General features: G+C 43.4%; 1 protein-coding gene across 1 annotated transcript in view; it reads left to right on the top strand.

Moving 5' to 3' along the window:
- The window catches only part of LOC137296419 (coatomer subunit gamma-2-like), a 53,709-nt gene extending 32,871 nt beyond the window's left edge, over positions 1-20,838 (top strand). The window contains exons 16-24 of the mRNA XM_067828213.1: positions 2,425-2,500; positions 4,104-4,207; positions 5,531-5,659; positions 6,113-6,184; positions 7,436-7,575; positions 8,321-8,489; positions 15,289-15,386; positions 16,511-16,649; positions 20,148-20,838. Of these exons, the coding sequence (XP_067684314.1) occupies positions 2,425-2,500; positions 4,104-4,207; positions 5,531-5,659; positions 6,113-6,184; positions 7,436-7,575; positions 8,321-8,489; positions 15,289-15,386; positions 16,511-16,649; positions 20,148-20,380 (1,160 nt within the window). The 3' untranslated portion in view covers positions 20,381-20,838. The remainder of the gene's footprint in view (positions 1-2,424; positions 2,501-4,103; positions 4,208-5,530; positions 5,660-6,112; positions 6,185-7,435; positions 7,576-8,320; positions 8,490-15,288; positions 15,387-16,510; positions 16,650-20,147) is intronic.
- Positions 20,839-21,274: the final 436 nt, after the last annotated feature.

Consider the following 21,274-nt stretch of genomic DNA (forward strand, 5'->3'; position numbering starts at 1 on the left):
AAAACAATCTAGAACTCCAAGCAGTGATCCTAGCGGTACAACATTGGACTTCACGTCTGAGGAATTCCACACTGTTGATTTCATCCGACAGTTCCGCAGTGGTTTGGATGATTCGCAATCATGATGAGCCAGTCATCTAGACGACAACAACATAGTAGTAAGGGCTTGGCATATTCCGGGGTGCAGGAATGTCCTTGCAGACGCCCTGTCAAGACCCGGCAAGCCATCCCTGACGGAATGAATGCTCCATCTGGAAGCCTTTCAGTTGTTATGCTGCAGTCACGGTTGTCCCCTGATAGACACCAGTCTCAATCGGCAGTTGCCTCTGTTTGTGTCTCCCATCACAGAGCCGGAAGCTTGGGCAGTGGACACGATGTCGTGGTCATGGGAAGGGATAGACGCATCTTCTGCGCCATCCTCACAGTCATCAGTTGCACCCTGATCCTTGTCGGTTTCATCTTCGTCTGGTTTATCTTCAGACAGCTTTGAAGACTAAGGGCTATTCCTCGTGGGTAGCTAAGGTCATAGCTCTGGCTCACTGGGTGTCAACTAGATCTCTATATGATGACAAAAGGTCTTCTTTTGAGAAGCTTTGTCATCTAAAGTCTATAGATCCACTAAAGTTTTCTCCTCAGATGATAGCGGAGTTTCTTCTTTATCTTCGAAAGTCCAGACGTCTTGAAGGTAGCACCATTGGGAAGTACCTGTCGGCTTTGAATTCAGTTCTGGCAGTGAAATGTGACATGCAAGTTTCCAAGGTGCCAGAACTTATTGCTATGCTAAAGGCTTTCAAGTTGGAAGACCAGAAGATCAAGCTCTGTCCTCCAGCTTGGGATTTAAATATTGTTCTTTGGCATCTTAGAGGTTCTCCTTATGAGCCTTTGGACAAGGCTTCCTTTGAGGACCTTTCGAGGAAGACTGTGTTTCTCTTAGCTCTGGTCATGGCGGCAAGAGTGAGTGAACTTCATGCTCTGGATGTCACCCGCATTTGTTTTGAGCAATCCTGACATGGCGGTGTGCATCTTGGCTTGTTATGGGACTTTATTGCTGAGAATCCACTTCCAGGTCAGCCAGATAGGACGTTTTCTCTTCCTCCTCTTTCTTTGATCTTGGGGCCTCACGACGTGGAGGAAGTTCTTTGTCCAGTCAGAGCACTGAAGTTGTATATCACAAGATTGGCTTCCAGAAGATGCTCTAGGAAAAGGCTATTTATTGCCTTTTCTTCTTTGGCTAAAGGGGAGGTCAACAAAAATATGGTGGTGCTTTGGCTTCGTCAGGCCCTTTTGGCTTCCTATGACGCTGCGAATCTCCCTCACCTTTCAGCTAATAATCCGCATGAGATTGGAGCTTCCACCATGGCTTTACATAGGAATGGTACTGTCCTTGCCATAATGGAAGGTGGCTTTTTGAAGTCGACCTCAGTCTTTGCCAGTCATAACCTGATGTGTATGGTCTGCAGGCCTTTGGTCCATTAGGTAATTACTGTTACTTACCCTTTGTTTTGTGGATAACCAACTGTGGATAATTTTCACCTTTTAGGTGTCTTCATTGTCCTTTGGATTCCTGGAGTTACTTGCTGTCTCATGTTTCAGGATGATCCTGAGACTGCTCGTGGCTTATTCTCGATCCTGTATGGCACGTGGACCAAGTTATTCTGGAGATGGTCCCTTTGTGTGATCCATCTGTCAAATCCATATGCATAAGACCTATGGTAAGGTAAGTTAAAAATTTATTAAAATCTAAAAATATTTTAGATATTTAAATACTTGCCTTACGATAGGACGGTAACTCCCTCCCAACGCTGGACGCTCCTCCCCACTCTGGGCTCAAAGGACCAAGTCTTCAGGAAAAGTGAATTTTGGATGGCCCTCGCTTGCGCGGGTACGGAGATCACGTCACTTCCGTGCCTATACATTCGTCAATGCATGAGGTAGCCATTCATGGGAATAGCAAATAAAGGACTGTCTGATCTTGTTTAGCAGAGCCTGAGGTAATATGCATAAGACCTATGGTAAGGTAAGTGTTTTTTACAATTTGTCATTCTCAAGTCTGTTAACGAATCTGGACCAATGGTCATTTCAACTTTATTTACAGAGAATATACATAAAAAACTAGGAAACAAGATACAAATGGTCTTTATTTCGGATATTAACAGTTATTTCGGACTAAATACAAAGTTTTCATGTTAAGTGCTGGGATGGCTATCAAACGCTGGTTGACATTGTCAGGGGAAACTGAAAGTGAAACAACTGGAAAAAACTTAAGATCTTATACGCCGTGTATAATGTGAGCCCCCTTCCTGACCCCCTCATTCTAGGTACGAAAAACTCTCATTATACGCGGGTATATACGGTATGTTGCATGACTGAACATGTAACACACAACTCCACCATCAGACATGCAGTAGTGTTACTCTTATTTCAGCTGCAGTAAGTGCTCTTGCCAAGTTTGGTGGCCACTGTGAGGAACTGCTTCCAAGTTGCATTGTACTGTTAGAGAGGTAATGTGATTCCATTTTAATCCCCCCGGCGCCTCGTCTGTCCCCCCATCCATCCATAATCATTTTGTGTCCGGAGCAGTATCTTTAGACAAAACTTCCCTAAGTAACTGAAGGAATTACGGCAAATTTGGAGAAATTGCTTCTCAAATGTAAACAAATGCAGCCCACTCGCGAAACAATTGAAGCGATATAGGTAGTTTAGTGGTAATAACATAAACATGTCCCTATCGGAAACAATGTCGGTAATACTTGAAACAAGATTGGCCATCTTCGGAGATTTCTCGGTTCAGCTCCATGATTTGTCGGTTGCCATAATTCCTTCCATTACTTAGGGAGGCCTGAAACTTGATAGATATAATAATCTCAACCTATCGTTGTGCCTTTTGCTATTTACAGAGTTTTGGCATTTTTAATTTTTTCTGTTTTTCCATGGAACATTTTGGTGTTAGTCTAATGGTGGGGTGGGTTTTGTTTCTGGAGCAGAACTCAAAAACGGTTCAATATTTTTCTGCAAAACTTGGTAGATATATCAGTCAGAACCTAAAATGTTGTCTTTTGCTATTTACATGTTTTGTGATTTACTATTTTCTCTGTTTCCATGGAAATGTTTCGGACATAGTCTCAAAAGAGACCCGTGAAGGTCCCGGGGTAGAATAGGCCTTCAGCAACCAATGCTTGCCATAAAAGGCGACTCAGCTTGTTGTAAGAGGCGACTAACGGGATAGGGTGGTCAGGCTCGCTGACTTGGTTGACACATGTCATCGGTTCCCAATTGCACAGATCGATGCTCATGTTGTTGATCACTGGACTGTCTGGTCCAGACTCAATTATTTACAGACCGCCGCCATATAGCTGGAATATTGCTGAGTGAGAGGTGTCTTTCGTTTGTGGAGCACAACTCAAAAACTGTTCATTATTTTTCTGCGAAACTTGGTAGATATATCAGTCTGAACCTATAGTGGTACCTTTTGGTATTTACAGGATTTTGTGATTTATGATTTTTTTGGTTTCCATGGAAACGTTTCGGACATAGTTTCAAAAGTGAGATGTGTGTTTCGTTTCCAGAGCAGAACTCAAAAACTTCTTAATATCTGTCAGTAAAACTTGGTAGATATGTGTGGTAGACCCCAAAAGTGGTGCCTTTTGCTGTGTACAGATTTTTTTGTTATTTATTATTTTCTCAGTTTCCATTTAAAAGTTTCTGACTTAGTCTCAAAATGGAGGGATTGGCTGCGTTTCGTTTCTCAAAAAACATTTGATATCTTTCAACAGATCTTGGCAGATATATGAGACAGATCTTGAAATGGTGACTTTTGCTGATTACAGATATTGCATTTATGTTTTTCATGACTTCCATGGAAACAATACAAACATAGTCTTAAAAAACATCAAGTAACTATGAGATGATTTGTCCTTTCGAATGTGTGGGGGCCGGGGGGAATATGTCATCTACTGATGACTCTTGTTAATTTTTATTTATATACTGTTTAAATCGAGTCACAAAAGTCCCTTCCAAATAACTCTTTGTGTCATATATTGAAGAAGATGCTTGTTTCCCTGTCCTGGCCAGTCATTTTGCATTACTGCTTCCTGTTTATTACAGATGTCAGCTGGACAGTGATGATGAGGTTCGGGACCGCGCCACTTTCTATGTTAACATCCTCAAACAGCAGCAGAAGGCTCTCAACTCTGCCTACATCCTGAATGGTACTTTCTCACAACCTCTGATTTAATGCTAAAAATATACATTTATATACAGATACACATATTGTCAAAAGTACAGTCGAACACTGTTGTGTCGAACTCTCCTACGTCAATATCTTGGTTGTCTCAGTATAATTTCTTGGTCCAGGCAAAATACTTCATTATTTTTCATTATTTGAAAGGTTTTAACTTGATGTCTTGATATTTTGGTTATCTCGACATGATTTCATGGTCCTGACAAGCAAGATTACCTTTTTAACTCAACATTTGCATGTAAAGTCAATATACGCCTACCTTTCTTAGACAAGTATCCATCATAACTGAGACTGTCTCCACATGTTTACACACACACGCTGCAGCATGAATCAAAGGTATCCGTAGTGTAAGCTAATTAAGGCTAATTGAGTTGTACTTGTAGGTGAAAATCTTATCTGAAGGCTTGATAATGAATATGATCGTTTATGAGAGCAATTGTTATGAACAGTTTGAAACTAGAACTCACTGTGATGAAGGTTACTTGTCATCTGAGGGATGGTGTTGCAGTATTTCTAGTAGTTCTGTGAACTAGAAAAGCTGTATTAGAAACAGCATGAATTTTACTCTGACTGAAGGTATTCATTTTTCCTTATCCTCACTCATGCCTAATTGCTTATCTCCTCCTCCCTGGCAAAGGTAGTGGAATACCTGAAATCCCTTCTAAAAGAAGGAGACATAAAATACTCTCACCATCCAGTAGCCTCCCTTTTCCCGCCAAATCGATCACATGACTGACCATGCTTGTCACTCTCTCTTCATTGCCCGATGAGGTTGGCTAGAGGCACCTCGGATCCGATCCCGGATACAGCGATAAGTCTTTCAGTTATTTCGGTCCTTTAACTAACTGTCCAAATGTATTCTGGTGAACTTAGTTGTCAGGTTAGTGTGTAATATTTTGGGGTGTTTTATTTCTATTCATTGATTATTGTTTTATAGTGTATTTGCTACGATTGCCATTGGCATCTGGGCATTTCAATGGTTTTAGAGAGTGAGGTCTTGGTGGCTATGTTACAATGGGTGACACAGGCATGTTGCTTTAGTTATTTCCCTACTGAAACATAACGCTGCTTTAGGAATTGGTTAAAAAAGAATGTGATGTATGTTTGTTTCAAATGGGCTTCATTGGAAGATAATAATGATGTTAATGCATGGATGTTATAATCTGTGAAAAGAGTAGGATGACACAGATCAGAGTGTCCACTTGTGAACTGTTAGAACTTAGGAATAAGTAGGTGATTTGAGTAGAAGATATATTTAGGCATTCACATGAATATTCTTTGGTGTTTGAAGGTCTTCAGGTTTCTGTGGTTGGACTTGAGAGGGCATTACACAACTACACACTGGAGCCCTCAGATACCCCCTTTGACCTTAAGTCAGTCCCACTAGACACACAGCCCATGCAGGATCAGAGACCTTCGAGTGAGTACACCACTGGCAGCTACAACTACACTTACATTGAACAAATAACGATGCTGGACTCTATTCCTTGTTTCAAGTATTATCTAGGCAAGATGTTGAACAGGTTAACTTGAGTAGTTTTACCTTACGAGTAACTATTTTATGTGTTGTGTTATATATGTTTGACTGACTGTAAAAGCATAGTGAAAGTTAAGTACAAATGTAATGGAGTTTTACCCCATTTTGACAACATCACTTCAGTCTTAGCGGCAGAATGACAGCTTCCAATAACATTGAGTGAGTGTAAAAAACAACTATTCCCATATTCCTATTATCTAAGATACTGTTAAATTTTATATATCCCTCATCAGAGTTAGGTTTTGTAGAATCTCAGAGACATTGTCACCCCATGAATATTTGCCATGAACAGGAAATGTTAGGACATGAAATGAGAGAGTGCTTTTGTTTTGGTAGCGAGAGAAGGTAGTGAAATGGGTGCCAAGACATCAGAGAAGGTGGTAGCCTCCAGACAAGATGTATTTGCAGGTAAGACAAACATCATACAAGACTTAAGTAGAAAATGTAAACAGATTCTGACAAAAAGAGGCCATTCCTCTTGCAGATATTTGATTTTCTATGTTTAATGCATGTTTGCATGTATCTTGGATAGCACACATGAAATCACTTAACGTGACTTCTTCGTGGGGAATAACTTCTTATCCATTTGGGACTGTTTTGAGAGAAGCCATATCGGGATTGGTTGTATGCTTTATTCAGATATGTTCCAACTCTGTTTTGGAAACATGTCATAGTCAGTGGCTGCAGGAGTCCCATGCTGATGCACATTGTGATTCTCAAGTATGTTTGGTCAAGTTGCATAATCTGACATTTTTCGTTGCACAGCAAATTGTTGGAATAACGAGCATGTCAGGTTATTGAATTTTGAGTGCAGATCATGTTCATGGTGAAAAACAGGACAATCATGATTCTTATCAAATTTTGATCACGCCGTTTACAGCTAAATGATATGTCAAAATATTTGTGTGAGAAAACTGAAAAGGTAGAAGTCTAGATCTACGAGTCAGAAATTAAAATGGCCATAGATTTAGGAGTAGTTGTAACAAATATCAATAAATTTATCTATTTCCAACCTTGTTTGTGAATTTGACAAGAACTGAACCTTTCCCAAATACTAAATGTTTTCTTGAAGTGAACTCTTGTGGGGAAGGAGGCATTTTGTTGACCAGCCAATCAAACTGCTTGTTACTGTCATGTGTTAATGTTCATAAGGAGTATTCATTGTTTTCAAAACCAGTTCCTATTTTCATTAAACATTTATGAAACCTTCATCAACGCTTGTATTTAAACATGGGTCTAAACAATGAAACCACAAAAAGGCTACTGCCATTGCAAGCTATTAGTAGACTTCACTTCCCATTTTACGGCAGTTACACAGAGTTCATAACATGGCAGAATTTGTGTTTATAATCCTCATTGCTCCTCATGTATCTTAACATCTTGAGTGACACATGGCAGTGTAGTTAGGGCTGTCAGAGTCGGAAGACAGGATAGTCCGATTAATGAGATTAAAGTTTTTATTCAGTTTGTTACCAATGAAAGCGTTTGATAAACAAAGGTTGGATGTTCGATCTGTCCCTGAAGATCTAGTCATGAGATTTTAAGACAATTTCAACACAAATCAGCTGGTTTGGTAAGCAAGTAGGAATTGTCTAAAGATTGAGTGTGATATGGAACTGACAACAGCTTGGTGTTAACCTCAACTCTTCTCTATTCCAGAACAAATTGCTTCAGTACCAGAACTTGCTAACCTGGGTCCACTGTTCAGGTCATCGCAGCCAATTGAACTCACTGAATCAGAAACAGAGTATGTTGTACAGTGCGTGAAGCATACGTTCAGCAACTACATTGTGTTCCAGGTGAGATAACCTCATTTCAAGTGTATGCATGGGACACACATCCAGATATACAGACTCTGGATACATAGGCTAGACATTCATAGGTGTAGTCAGGACACACATTCATGGGTGCCCTCTGGGCAGGCATTAACAGGTGCACTCTGGGCACATATGTATAGGTGTACTCTGGGCAGGCATTCACAGGTGCACTCTGGGCACACATGTATAGGTGCCCTCTGGGCAGGCATTAACAGGTGCACTCTGGGCACATATGTATAGGTGTACTCTGGGCAGGCATTCACAGGTGCACTCTGGGCACACATTCACAGGTGTACTCTGGGCACACATTCACAGGTGCACTCTGGGCACACATTCACAGGTGCACTCTGGGCACACATTTATAGGTGTACTCTGGGCACACATTCACGAATGTACATTGGACACACATTCCAATGATTGTTCAACACAAAATCATCAGATGTCTTGTTCACTGTCGACAAATGTATTACTCAAGATGTTAGTCATGACAATTTCTATTGTATCTAAACATGTTTTGGTATTTTTTCACAATTTTTTCACTTAAGTTTCAGATCATCTTAAAAGACAATTACAGACATGCTGAGAATTTTTCAGATAAAGTCTGAATACGATGTTACAAGAATAGTTGCCATACGGTATAAGTTTAGAAAAAGTTTTAGAAAAGTATAAACGTTTTGAAGTGAACTGCTGAAACTGATGTCTTCTATACTTTTCTTCTTCATTGTAGTTTGACTGTACAAACACATTGAATGATCAAGTCTTAGAGAATGCCACTGTGCAGATGGATCCTGTAGATGGCTTTGAGGTGATGAAATATATAGCATGCAGCAGTCTCCCATACAACAAGACAGGGACAACATACACTCTTGTTCGACTACCCCAGGAGCCGACACAAGGTAATTTCATCACGTACACACAACTCATGTTTCTCACCTGGGCATGATGCTTGGCAGTTGGACATGATACAGTGTTTCATGATGCTATAACGTTAAGCCCACCTGAATCAAACCTGATATTCAAGGAAACTTGCCACTCATTTGTCTGGATTCATATTTTCATGTTTCCCAGACTTAATAAGTTGTGATCCACACATCCATCCATGCACATTTCACTTAGCCGGTGCAGAAATTTAAAACCATTCATTGTTTCTTCACTTAAGTTGGCATAAGGATAGGTCTGGTGGTGAACTGGTGCTTTCTGGTAGTCTGAATTTCTGATCAAAATATTTTTTGCGTGCCCTTAGCAATGTTTTACTTCGACTGAAATTAGTGTTGATGCTCTCTACTGGAGCAGAACTTTTAACCCTTTCATTCTTTTTCATAGAGATCCTCCTTGGGGTACTTATAAGCATTTAAATGTTCTTTAAATTCTTGCGACAGTTGTAACTATATTTTTTCAATAAAATATATACAAAACAAAAAACATCGTTTTTGTCTTTTGAGACCACCCCTACAGGGCCCCTGGCCCTGTGACAGCCAAGAGCAGGTAACTCTTCAGCAAAACACTTCCTTTTCTGTCGCCCGCCTGTAAAGACGTGCTACAGTGTTCAGAGATTCTTGCTTCCAAGATTCACAGGACAAGTACTAAGATGAGTAACTCAGAGGCTCAAACTGTATGTATGGTTTCTTTATTAGGTGCATTAGGAATCATTTTTACAGTTTACTTGTCAAAATGTTGTAACTTTTTTGCTGTCCCTGTTGGTAGCCACGTGGTTAGCATAATGGTGGAAGGCAAGCTTTTTTCCCACCAAAACTTTTAAGTTTTCATGGCGGTCTTTTAAAAGTAAGCTTGTGTCAGCTATACTTTTTATGTACTACAATTTGTTTAAATATGTTGTAAATTATGGTGTAGTGGCACTTAGCTTTTACCTTAACTACGTGGGTAGTTTTAGTTATTTAGCTTTGCACCCATGCGTGTCTTGTTTCATTTATTGTTTCATTACACAACACTAGGGGTTATTTTTTGCTTTGCAGTTTAAATCCTGCTCAACATACAAATCCTCTATTCCAGCCAAAGACCTTCACAATGTTTGTCTAAGGTGCCTGGTTGAATGTCATCATGACGACCAGTCATGTGATGTGTGTGCAGGTTTTACACCCCAGACAAGAAAGTCAAGACACGCTGACATCCAAGCGTTCCCACCAAAGGAAAGGCGCAGCTTCCTCTTCGGAGGGGTCGGCTGAGAAGGCCAGGGTGTCATGGGACCCTTCCCCTTCTCCTGCCACTGTATCCTCTGCACCTACCCCCACTTCGCAAGCACCATTAATCTCTGTTGATTCAATTAATGCCTTGTTTCAGCAACAGATGTCTTCGGTCCAATCAATGATAGATTCGGCGCTGTCGGGTTTCCGAAAGGAACTTGATGCCCGATCTTCATTGGGTGGCCATGGTGGTTCACTTGAGGGAGGCCGCGGCCCGAGCTTAGGCTCAGAGAACGTTCCTCCCTCTGGGCAGCTGTCCTGCGCTTCGGGCACTCAGTTGGATTTGCCTAGGGCAGTCGGCCCCAGCTTGTCCCGTGGGGCAAGTGGGGCAACGACGCCCGGTGTCGGCGGCTCGACCTTGGTCAGAGCGCCTAGTGCCACAGTGGGCATCGACACCCCATCCATTTCCTGGGCTCTCGAGTCACCCTCCAGTGGGGGGCTTACCTCAGTTGCCCAGGCGACCTAGTTCGGGCTCTGACAGGGGTGAACCTAGTGGCTCGGCCCTTCTCAGTCTTTCTGTTCCTTCGAGCTCGACAGGCTCGCTTTACGGCGAGGGTTCCCTGTCTGAGGAGCGTGAGGAGATGGATATCAAGGAGGAGGGGATTGGGGAGTGCGAGTCGGAGGTCACGGACTCGTTCTGTTCGTCCCTCAAACAGGTTAGAGAGAAAATTGCCGAGGTCTTACCTCAGGTTTCTATTCCTGTGTCGGAGCCCGAACCCTTGGGAGTTTCGGCTTCCCGGGGATGCGTTCGTGCCTACTAAGGTTGCCGAGGCGAGGTTGCGCCTGCTCCCATCGCTGGTTGGGGAGATAGTGAATCCGCTCCTTTCGGGTACCCGGTCGCGCTTTGATCTCCCGGAGATTAGCTGCCGGTATCAGTTGGATGAGGATTCGCTATTCGAACCGCCGGTGGTGGACAAGTGTCACCCTGGGGGGGTCCTCCTTGTCCTCGGCCAGGCAGGGCCGGCAGCTGCCGCCCTTCTCCACAGCCGCCTATCGTTCCTTCGAGGAATTGTATAGATGTGCGGCCCACCAGCTGAGAGTAGTGGTCCATTCAGCTTACCTTTCTGCTTTGCAGGGGCAGCTGTTGGACCATGGGATACCATGGGTATACACTACGACTCTCCGTCGGTAGTGTTGGGTCGGCAGCTTACAGACGTGCACTCTCATCTGGCGCGGGACAGCATTAGGTGCTGTGCCAGCCAGATGATGGGGGCCGTCATGGGGTTGCGCCGGCTATGGTTATCCGTAGCCAGGTACTCCCCCGCTACCCAACAGGCACTCCTAGCTCTGCCCTACAGGTTGGGATCTTCCCTCTTCCCTGGGGCACTGCAGGTTGTGCGGGAGGCCGTTAGCACTTTCACGGACTCTAAGCCCTTGTTACAGCAACTCTCCTCGTCTCGCCAACGGCCTCCCAATCTTGCTTCGGCTTACCCTTTGGCGCAAACGAGGCAAGGGGCCTGCGTTGCAGCAGTCGCAGCTACAGCAGCCTTTTCGGGGCAAAGGGAAGCCTGCCCCGGCTTCCCGTTAAACATTTGCCCAGAGCCTTTGGTGTCCCCCGCACAAGCAGGCGGAGAACTGCCGAATGTGGGGGTACATTGCCTTGCGCCAGAAGTCCCTGTAGGCGGCAGGCTGTCACTATTCCTTTCGGAATGGCAGGCAGCCACTTCAAATCCCTGGGTCCTGTCCACAGTCAGTGATGGCCATATGCCACAGTGGAAGCGAGACCCTCCACGCTTCTCAGGGATTCGGCACACGCCGGTGCCGTTCTCCCGGGAAAAAGGAGAGGTCCTCCGTGCCGAGGTCCAGTCGTTACTGGACAAGGCTGCCATCGAGGTGGTTCCGGAAGGTCAACAAGAAGACGGGTTTTATTCCACGTACTTCCTTGTGACCAAGAAGGACGGAGGGTTCAGACCTATCTTGACTCTCAAGGGGCTGAACAAGCTCATAGAGGTTCCGTCCTTCAGGATAGAGACACTGCGGTCAGTGATCTCCTCCGTGGAGACAGGGGATTGGCTCACGTCAATCGATCTCGAGGACGCTTATCTCCATGTTCCGATACACTCCGAGTTCAAGAAATACCTTCGGTTTTCGTTCGACGGGAAGTGTTATCAGTTTCGAGTTCTACCCTTCGGCATCTCCACAGCACCGAGGGTGTTCACCAAACTTATGTTGATTCCGGCTCAGCTAGCCAGGTCACAGGGCAGGTGTTGTCATCTGTACCTGGACGATTGGCTTTTGAGGGCCCTCGGGCTCCTGTTATCACACGATGCCACACAGCAAGTGATGGACATCCTGTTGAAGCTCGGCTGGATCATCAATCTCAAGAAATCAGACCTGACCCCCACGCAGGATCTGGTGTTCTTGGGGGCACGGTTCAATACAGCTCAGGGGATTGTTTCCCTAGCCCCAGACCGCATCGTCAAAGTTCAGAGAACTGTTTTTCAGTTTCTTGAGTTCCCCAGGGCCACAGCAAGAACTTGGCTTCATTTGCTGGGCAGTATGGCGGCCTACAGTGGGCGAGGTTGAGGATGCGACCCATTCAACAGGCGTTGGCCCAGTTGTGGTCCCATTTGGAGAGCTACGAGACTCTTCTCGACACTCCCTCTTGGTTGATTCCTCCTGCGGTGGTGGACGGAAGTTGGAAATCTGTCCATGGGGATCCCCTTAGAGACGCCGACACCTTCCCTCTCGATTCAGATGGACGCCTCCCTCACAGGCTGGGGGGGGCGTCCTTGGCGAACTATCAGTCTCGGGCCATTGGGCCGAGGACGAAGTTACCCTACACATCAATGTGTTGGAATTGAGAGCAGTCCGCCGGGTGTTCAAGAGCTGTGCGGGGTCAAGTGGTTCGCCTAGAGATGGACAACCAGACCGCTATGACGTATATCCTGAAGCAAGGCGGCACAGCGTCTCCATCCCTCCTTCAGGAGGCGTGGCAGTTTCTGCTGTGGTGTGAACAGCTCGACATTCGGGTTCTCCCCATATATCTCCCGAACATAGACAATGTCCGTGCGGATGCGCTATCGAGACGTATACTAGCCCCACACGACTGCATCGGGGGATATTCGGGATTATTTCCCAGTTGTTCGGGTCGTTCAAGGTAGATCTGTTTGCCTCTGGGGCGACGAATCAGATTCCTGTGTTTTGCTCAAGGATACCGGATCCGAGAGCGATAAGCAATGACGCCTTTCTGATCGATTGGACAGAGTGCTGTGGGTGTTCCCACCAGTTCCTCTGATCTCATGAGTCCTCTTGCAGCTGACCGCACAACCGTCTCGGCTACTTGTGCTTCTGGCACCGCTTTGGTCGGCTCAAAGCTGGTTTCCGGTAATTCTCAGGTTTCTGGCTCAGCCTCCTGTTCTATTACCCTTTCCACCGGACTTACTATCCCAGAACGGAGCGCCACACCCCAATCCCAGGATTCAGTGGGTAGCTTGGCCGCTGTCCGGAATCGCCTCCATGCGAGAGGAATTCCTGCACCAGTTGCAGACACAATTCTGGCTTCGCGGAGGGATTCGACGAACGTTCAATATGAGGATAGATGGGCCTGTTATGTGCGCTGGTGTGTCGACAGGGGGATTCTCGATCCCTTTTCTGCAGATCTAGTATCTGTGTTGGAGTTTTTACAATCTAAACTGGAAACCGGTCTTGCCGCTTCTACAGTTAGAGGTTACTCCACGGCAATCCCTGCCTTCCACATTCCTGTCGATGGTGCATTATTGGGGCAGCACCCTCTAGTTCAGCGCTTCCTTGCAGGCGTGGACAGAATCCGTCCATCTGTCTGGCGGATTAGTCCCCCGCTTTTCTTGTGGCGGTAACTTCTGGCAGATGGGTAGGCGACATACACGCTATGTCCGCCAACCCTGATTTCACGGTGTTTCACAAAGACAGAGTGAGCATTCGATTGCCAGATACTTACCGTCCTAAGAGAGATAGCACCTTTCACATAACGGCGCCTATTGAGCTCCCTGCTTTCAAGCAGCCTTCGCCGCCCGGTACCTCTCTTTGACGGGCTCACGTCTTAGGTGTCCGTAAGACCCTTAAGGCTTATATCAAACGAACACAAGACATTAGGAAGAATGATCAATTATGGTTATGGTGGCGGCAAGACTGGCCTTCCGGCGAACAAGCAGACCATATCTAGGTGGCTTGTCTCTGCCATTTGTATGGGATACACCTCAAAAGGTCGTATGCCCCCTGAGGGTTAGACAGCTCATTCGGTTAGGGCTGTGGCGACGTCTAAGGCATATGCGTCTGCCTTGCCCATTGAGGAGATCTGCTCCGCGGCTATTTGGAGCCGGCCGAGCAAGTTAATCCATCACTACCAGTTAGACAGACTGTCAAGCGAGCATGCTCGGTTTGGCCAGTCAGTTCTCACCAGTGGGCAGGGCACGAGTGCCCTAGCCGATTCAGCTACCCTTGCATTTGACGAACGATCATTTGACATTGTAGCTGCAACAAGAAGACTGGTGGTGGTGTCTTACTGTATACTTTCCATCTTTTATCCCGGTGGTGGGCTCTATTATGGTGGTGGTATTTTTTGCTTTACCGGTCTAGACTGTCTGAGTCCTTCCCTAGCACCCTGGCTGGTGTATGAGAGTCGCCTGTCTCGGCTCCCGTTTTTTTTTGAGAGAAAAAAAAAGGGGGGTGGGGGAGGGGGAAGTTCTTAGGCACCCTATGGCTTTCTCGTAGAATGGTAGGGTTAGACCGTGTAATAGCCTGGCCCTGGTCCGCACCCCTGTCGCAAGGCACAGAAGGTCAAGGTAAGTTTGATTCCTTGTTACTTTCAGTTCGTAATAAAGGTTATCATCTTATGTCAGGTTTGTGAGCAGACAGAATGCCTATCCCTAAGATCAGTCTTTAGGAGTCTGTCTTATGCTTATAAGTACCCCAAGGAGGATCTCTATGAAAAAGAATCGAACAAACCTGTAGAGGTTGCAGATTCTTTGAATAGTCCTCCTTGGGGTACGGCCACCCACCTCCCCACATTCTGTCTGTATTGCTTACAGAATGGAAGTGTTTTGCTGGAGGCTATAGTCTGAAGAGTTACCTGCTTTTGGCTATCACGAGGCCAGGGGCCCTGTAGGGGTGGTCTCACAAGACAAAAACAATGTTTTTTGTTTTGTATATGTTTTATTGAAAAAATATAGTTACAACTGTCACAAGAATTTAAAGAACATTTAAATGCTTATAAGTACCCCAAGGAGGACTCTATTCAAAGAATCTGCAACCTCTACAGGTTTGTTCGAATATTTCATCATCAAACTTGACACATAGATTGGTCTTGTGGTGCACTGGTGGCTTTTGTTTCTTTAGGATTTCTGAATAATACAATTTTTGCATTTCCATGGCAACAACTTGGACTTTGACTGATATTGGTGGTAGTGCTCTTTTCTGCAGATTTTCTTATTTACAGATTTATTTACATGTTTATCAATAGAATATGTGGAAGGTAAATGAAGGTAATGTTGTTTCCCTGTAATACTAATTCCAGTAACTGGCAGTTTCACATGCACCCTGAAGTTTATTGTGAAGGACTGTGATCCAAACACTGGGGAGCCTGATGATGAGGGTTATGAAGATGAATATGTGGTAAGTGTTTCTGTCTAGATTTCAAACCATGTCATCTGAACACACCACTGTGGTCACAAGTGAATGTGTCTCTCTGTTAAGTTTGCATGTTTGTATAGCTAGTTCTGTGGTCAGATTACAATGTGTGAAGCCCATTTTCTGGTGTCCCTGCTGTAATATTGCTGGAATATTACTAAAAAGTGGCGTAAAACTAAACTCACTCACTCACTCTGTGGTCAGAAAAAGCATCAGTTTCAAGGTTAAAGGTCACATGCAACGTAAAACACAAACTACAGATTCTGATATCTTTTGCTGTGCACTTACTGAAACAATGAAACAAATCATCAAAACTGCCAATTCAACCTAAAAGGTTGGGCGGTGGGGTTGGTGTTACGAGGAGAAAAAAACAAAAATTCTGCAAAATGGAGTTCAAATGATTCACTAATTTCCCCAGTTGCTGGGGGAAGAGGTGGTTTCAATAGTATGACTGCACGGAGTATGAGGTCATGAGCAGTAGCATTAAAATCTTGGTTGTATACACAAACAAGAAAATAATCTACTCGTTACATTAAAAACACACTGACTGTGATGAGCAGATTGTCTCACTCACCTGTAGGTCTGCCTGCATGCCTGTCTCCTATTGACAATATGCAGTGCACAACTTCAGTCATTGACCACATGCAATTTGAAATTAACACCAGTATCAGGCTTATAAGTCCAAAACAAAGAGCTGGCTAAGCATAATGGCAAATGAACCAGTGACCAATGAAAAGCCGAGTTACAGCAACTGTATTTTAATCACATTTTCTTTTGGTCACATGTGACCTTTAAGTTTGCATGTTGTAGCTAGTTCTGTGTGGTGTAGGGGCGATGTTTTAGTCTAGTTAAAGTTTGCTCCTCATGCTGAAAAACCTGAAGGTCTGGGATGGATTCCTCTCATGGGCACAGTGTGTGAAGCCCATTTCTGGTGTTCCCCACTGTGATATTGCTGGAAAATTACTAATAGTGGGCTTTAATTTAAACTCTATCACACACTATGTGGGGGAGCTAGTTCTGTGGTCTGAAGTGAATTTGTGCCTATTTGGTGTGTGTAGTAAATTCTGTGTTGAGAAGTAAATCTCTTCATGTGGTGTTTGCTGTTGCAGTTGGAAGATGTGGAGGTGAGCGTTGCAGACCATGTTCAGCGTGTCATCAAGCCCAACTTTGCTGCATCGTGGGAGGAAGTTGGCCCAGAGAATGAGTTGGAGGACACCTATGCCCTGTCCACTATCAACTCATTAGAAGGTTAGTAACCCATGACTTGACCTTGAAATATCACAAAGCAAACGTGTTGTAGAGGAGGTCTTACAGGCTATTTGGATCCAACTACAATGGCAGCATCTGCTTCATGAATACTATGAGTGCAGTACAGTTCGTTTTGAGTTGTAAACGGGCCGATGAATCGCAATTTGATCATTTTACAAAATTGCCACATAAACATATATAGTACACGTTTATCATTTTCTAATACCCAAAAGCTTTCTTATACATTTGACTCCACCAAAAAACTTGTTATCGGTCGCAGCTCTGTGAAACCGCAGAAACGGAAAAGCCACTATCTCGTGCATGGGGATACACATGCCTGATGAAAAGTGAAGTTGAATGCTGACGTGAAACAGTTGATGATTAAAGTGTATGTTTTATTCCATGCTGAAGCGGAAAATGCCATTTATCCCCCTAGCGTTTAATGCTTCCGTCCGTAAGCATAACTCACAAACCGTTGGATATTTTTAGACCAAACTTGATAGATATAATTATCTCAACCTATAGTTGTGCCTTTTCCTATTTACACAGTTTTGGCATTTTTTTAATGTTTTTCCATGGAACATTTTGGTGTTAGTTTAATGGTGGGGTGGGCTTTGTTTCCGGGGCAGAACTCAAAAACTATTCAAGATCTTACAGCAAAATGTGGCAGATATTTGAGGCAGACTACAGAGTGGTGCCTTTTGCTATTTACAACGTTTTGGCATTTTCTTTGTTTCTGGTTTCCACTGAAACAATTCTAACTTAGTCGCAAAATGGAGGGATAGGCTTCGTTTCTGGAGCAGAAATCAAAAACTTTTTAATATCTGTCAATAAAACTTGGTAGATATGTGTGGCAGACCCCAAAGTGGTGACTTTTGCCATTTACAGGTTTTTATGATGTATTATTTTCTCGGTTCCATGAACACGTTTCGGACTTCGTTTCTGGAGCACAACTCGAAAACCATTTGATATCTTTCAACAGATCTTGTCAAATATATGAGACAGATCTTGAAGTGATGCCTTTTGCTGTTTACAGTTATATGGCATTTATATTTTTCATGACTTCCATGGAAACGATTCAAACATCAAGTAACTCTCAGATGATTTGTCATTTCAAATATGTGGGGGCCGGGGGAGGAAAGAGATACGTCATCATCTGATGACTCTTGTTAATAAATTCTGTAAGCAGGGATCAAAAGCTTAAGGATTGTCAGCATGGATACTGACAAATGTTCTGGAACACAAACATTGTGAGGGTGATGCGAAGCAGGGATCATGTCAAAATCACACGAATTTAAACATTTGGTTAACTTTCAAAAGAACCTTGTAAAGCAAGTCTATCAAGAGCTCTATTCTGAAATCAAATAAATGTTGCTGAAAATTTGAAAAAAGCAAGAACACAACCTCGAGTATCAAAGTACACACTCTGGCGACTCTTACACTCTTTCGGGTATCGTCATAAGAAAATTTCGGGGGAGAATAGGTCAGTACCCTGACGCCCTGATATCGTCTGCTTGAGAAATAATGTTTTCAGGAGGAAGGGTTCGAGCCATTGCACTTGGACAAGACCTGGGTCAATGCCTCAGTGGGTACCCAGTGGGTACCCAGTGGGTGTGATAAGGGGTCACGTAGAAAGCTGTCTGTAGGGAAAGGAGAGAGACTAATCTTTCACCATGCTGGATGCTCCAGCATGGCTTTCTCCCAGGCTGCAACTTGGTATTCAGGGTGAAGTCCACAGATAACAGACTACCATTCCGAGACGAATGGTGTGGTTTTCCTTGATTGGGTTAAAAACAACTTTGTACCAGCTCTACTAGAAAAGTCTTTCATTGTAATGGACAGTGTCCCCTACCACAGCGTACAGGACCCTGACATCGAACAGTCAAAAAAGCTTGACATTCAAAGGCAACGAAGCCTCAGCTACATGAGATCATAAAAACCCACAAAGGTGAAGCTTTCTACAAAGTTGAAAGGAGCACGATAATCTGCGACTTCCACCAGTATCACTGTGATCTTAATATCTCATCTCACTTCAATGGGGTTGTTGCCAGATCAAACACAACTTTTAGATAACTTGATGCAGAGGTTTTGGTTAATGAATCCCTTAACAAAATCACGACTGAAACTTGGTAGAACTAAGTCAACAAAGTAACTAACGTCATTGAACAAGGCTACTGGTCTCTGGATGGCTTTCAACAGGCAACTGTGGCACCACTTGTGATCCCTTCAAGTCGTGACTATGACACTACAACTGACAGGTCTCCTGGAATAGATTTTGAGATGTCCCCTGCCATGACTGGCTGTTCCGTTTCTGAGGTTTCACCCCACAGCGACAGATAACTATTGTGTTTTCAATGATGAGAGTTTTTTTTGGTGGAGTCCAGAAAATATTCAAATACAAGAAAGCTTTTGGGTATTAGTAAATGAGTGTACTATTTATATTTGTGTGGTAATGATAAAATTTGCAATTCATCAGTCCATTTCTGACTCACATGGAATTGTGATTAATTCTTTTAATCAGGAAATGTTACTGACTTCAGTTACATGCCTCATTATATTCAAGAGAACCCCAATGCAAATTTCAGTAACAAAGCAGTGTTTGATAATTTGGGGCAGGAAAAGTTCATAATAGTGGCACACAATCTGTCATGGAGAGTGAAGTCACATGTCAAGCTTTCGAAGTCTTTGTTAGTGAGAAATATAAGCAATATCATTTAAAATAAATATTGAACTATACCATGATTGATATGACTAACTGCAAACTACAAGTAATCTATTTCACAAGAATATTATAATCTTGTTGCCATTACTTAATCCTTGTTAACGCAGTATGTGTTTACAAAGTTGAAATGTCCATTCTTTTGAAGTACTCCCTGCCGCATGTTTAGTACGTCGGTTTGTACGAATTGGAATGTCGTAAGAACTGTTGACTAGATTCTTTTCACAAGGGGACGTCAACATTTTACCCTTGTTAGCGAAATATCTCAAGAACCATTGTCTGCATTTTTTCATATTCAGCGCTAAGATTTATCTATGGAAGGCATAGGGCCCAGTTGATTTTGGTGACCTTCACATTATTATCCCCCCCCCCACCAATTCAGACTTGGTCTAAAAACACAATAAGTAACTGTCAGATTATTCGTTTTCAAGGTTATTGTGACTTTAAATACTTCAGCATACTAACCTGTTGAGCGGTTCATTGTCGTTTTTATGGCAATGAAAACATGACCATTCACTTTCCGGGTTCGTTTTGATGATTTGTTGCAGGGAATTTATGTCACCTGAGTGACAATATTTGTTAAGGCATTATGGTATGTCCGAGTTTCGAAATTCCAGCTTTTGAAAGGTCTTGTATCAAGACAAATTCCTTGTGATGACCACTTTTCATGTTGGATATGATGTAACATTGAGTCATTTGATTAGAACTCACGAGGACCGCCTCAAATAACTATGCAACATGGAGTGAACTTCATATTCTGCATCTGTATTTCTTTTCAGAAGCCATCAAAAATATTATTCAGTACCTTGGAATGCAGCCCTGTGAGCGTTCTGACAAAGTGGCAGAGGGCAAGAGTTCACATACTTTATTTCTAGCTGGTGTATTCCGTGGTGGCCATGATGCTCTTGTAAGAGCCAAACTTGCTCTGACGGACTCTGGCGTGACAATGCAGCTCACCGTCAGATCCACAGACCCAAATGTATCAGAGGTTCTTGCAACAGCCATTGCATAGATATCAAAGGTCATACTGCAGAGAAACCAGTGTTTGCCATCATGTAAATCATGCCTTGTTTACATCAATTCAACCCAATTCTTGTGAAATCATGTTTACAATGATTTAAAAAATGTAGAATCATCTCAAGGGAATAATGTAATAACCTTTTTGAAATGTCTGTTGACATCTTTACCACTTTGTAGTAAACATGTCAGTATACCATGATGTTCATAAGCACAATCCAATTTTCCTTTTCGCTTGAATCTGTTATTGCCCTGTAGCTATGATGTTTGCTAATGCTAAAAAAACTATCCTTTACTTGACACTACACAAACAATAAGCCGTTTTCCATCTGTCATGAACTGAATACATTCAAAGTATAAAGCAGTGGTCAGATTGTTTGGATCATTGGAGAAAAATGTTTTCTTGGTATCTGTCTATTCACATGTAAAAAGGAATAAATGTTAGATCCAGTTGTCCAACGTTTGCTTGTTAACCTCAAGTGTGTACCATTAGGTGACATGCAGTGCTATTACTGCTTTGTTTGGTGGGAAGTAAATAATTCAAATCTGGGCTACACAATCTGTGATCAACAGCATGATCATCAGGATATGACGCATCAACCAAGTCAGCAAGCCTGTCCATCCCATTGTGTAAGTCGCCTTTATGACAAGAACAGGTTGCTAAAGACCGATTCAGTGCAATTGTTGGAAGATTCAGCAATTTCATATGATGCAAAATGTTTTCACTCCAATCACAGCGTATCAGCTAGGTATATGTGACACCACCCGAACATGGCTCCACCGTGTCCCCTACAGCCAAGAGCAGGTAAGATTGAGGGGAGGTGGGTGGCTGTACCCCACAAAGAGGCCATTCTTCAAAGAATTGATAACCTCTACAGGTTTGTATACT

Source organism: Haliotis asinina, chromosome 9 (assembly GCF_037392515.1).
Source record: "Haliotis asinina isolate JCU_RB_2024 chromosome 9, JCU_Hal_asi_v2, whole genome shotgun sequence".
Classification (NCBI taxonomy): Eukaryota; Metazoa; Mollusca; class Gastropoda; order Lepetellida; family Haliotidae; genus Haliotis; species Haliotis asinina.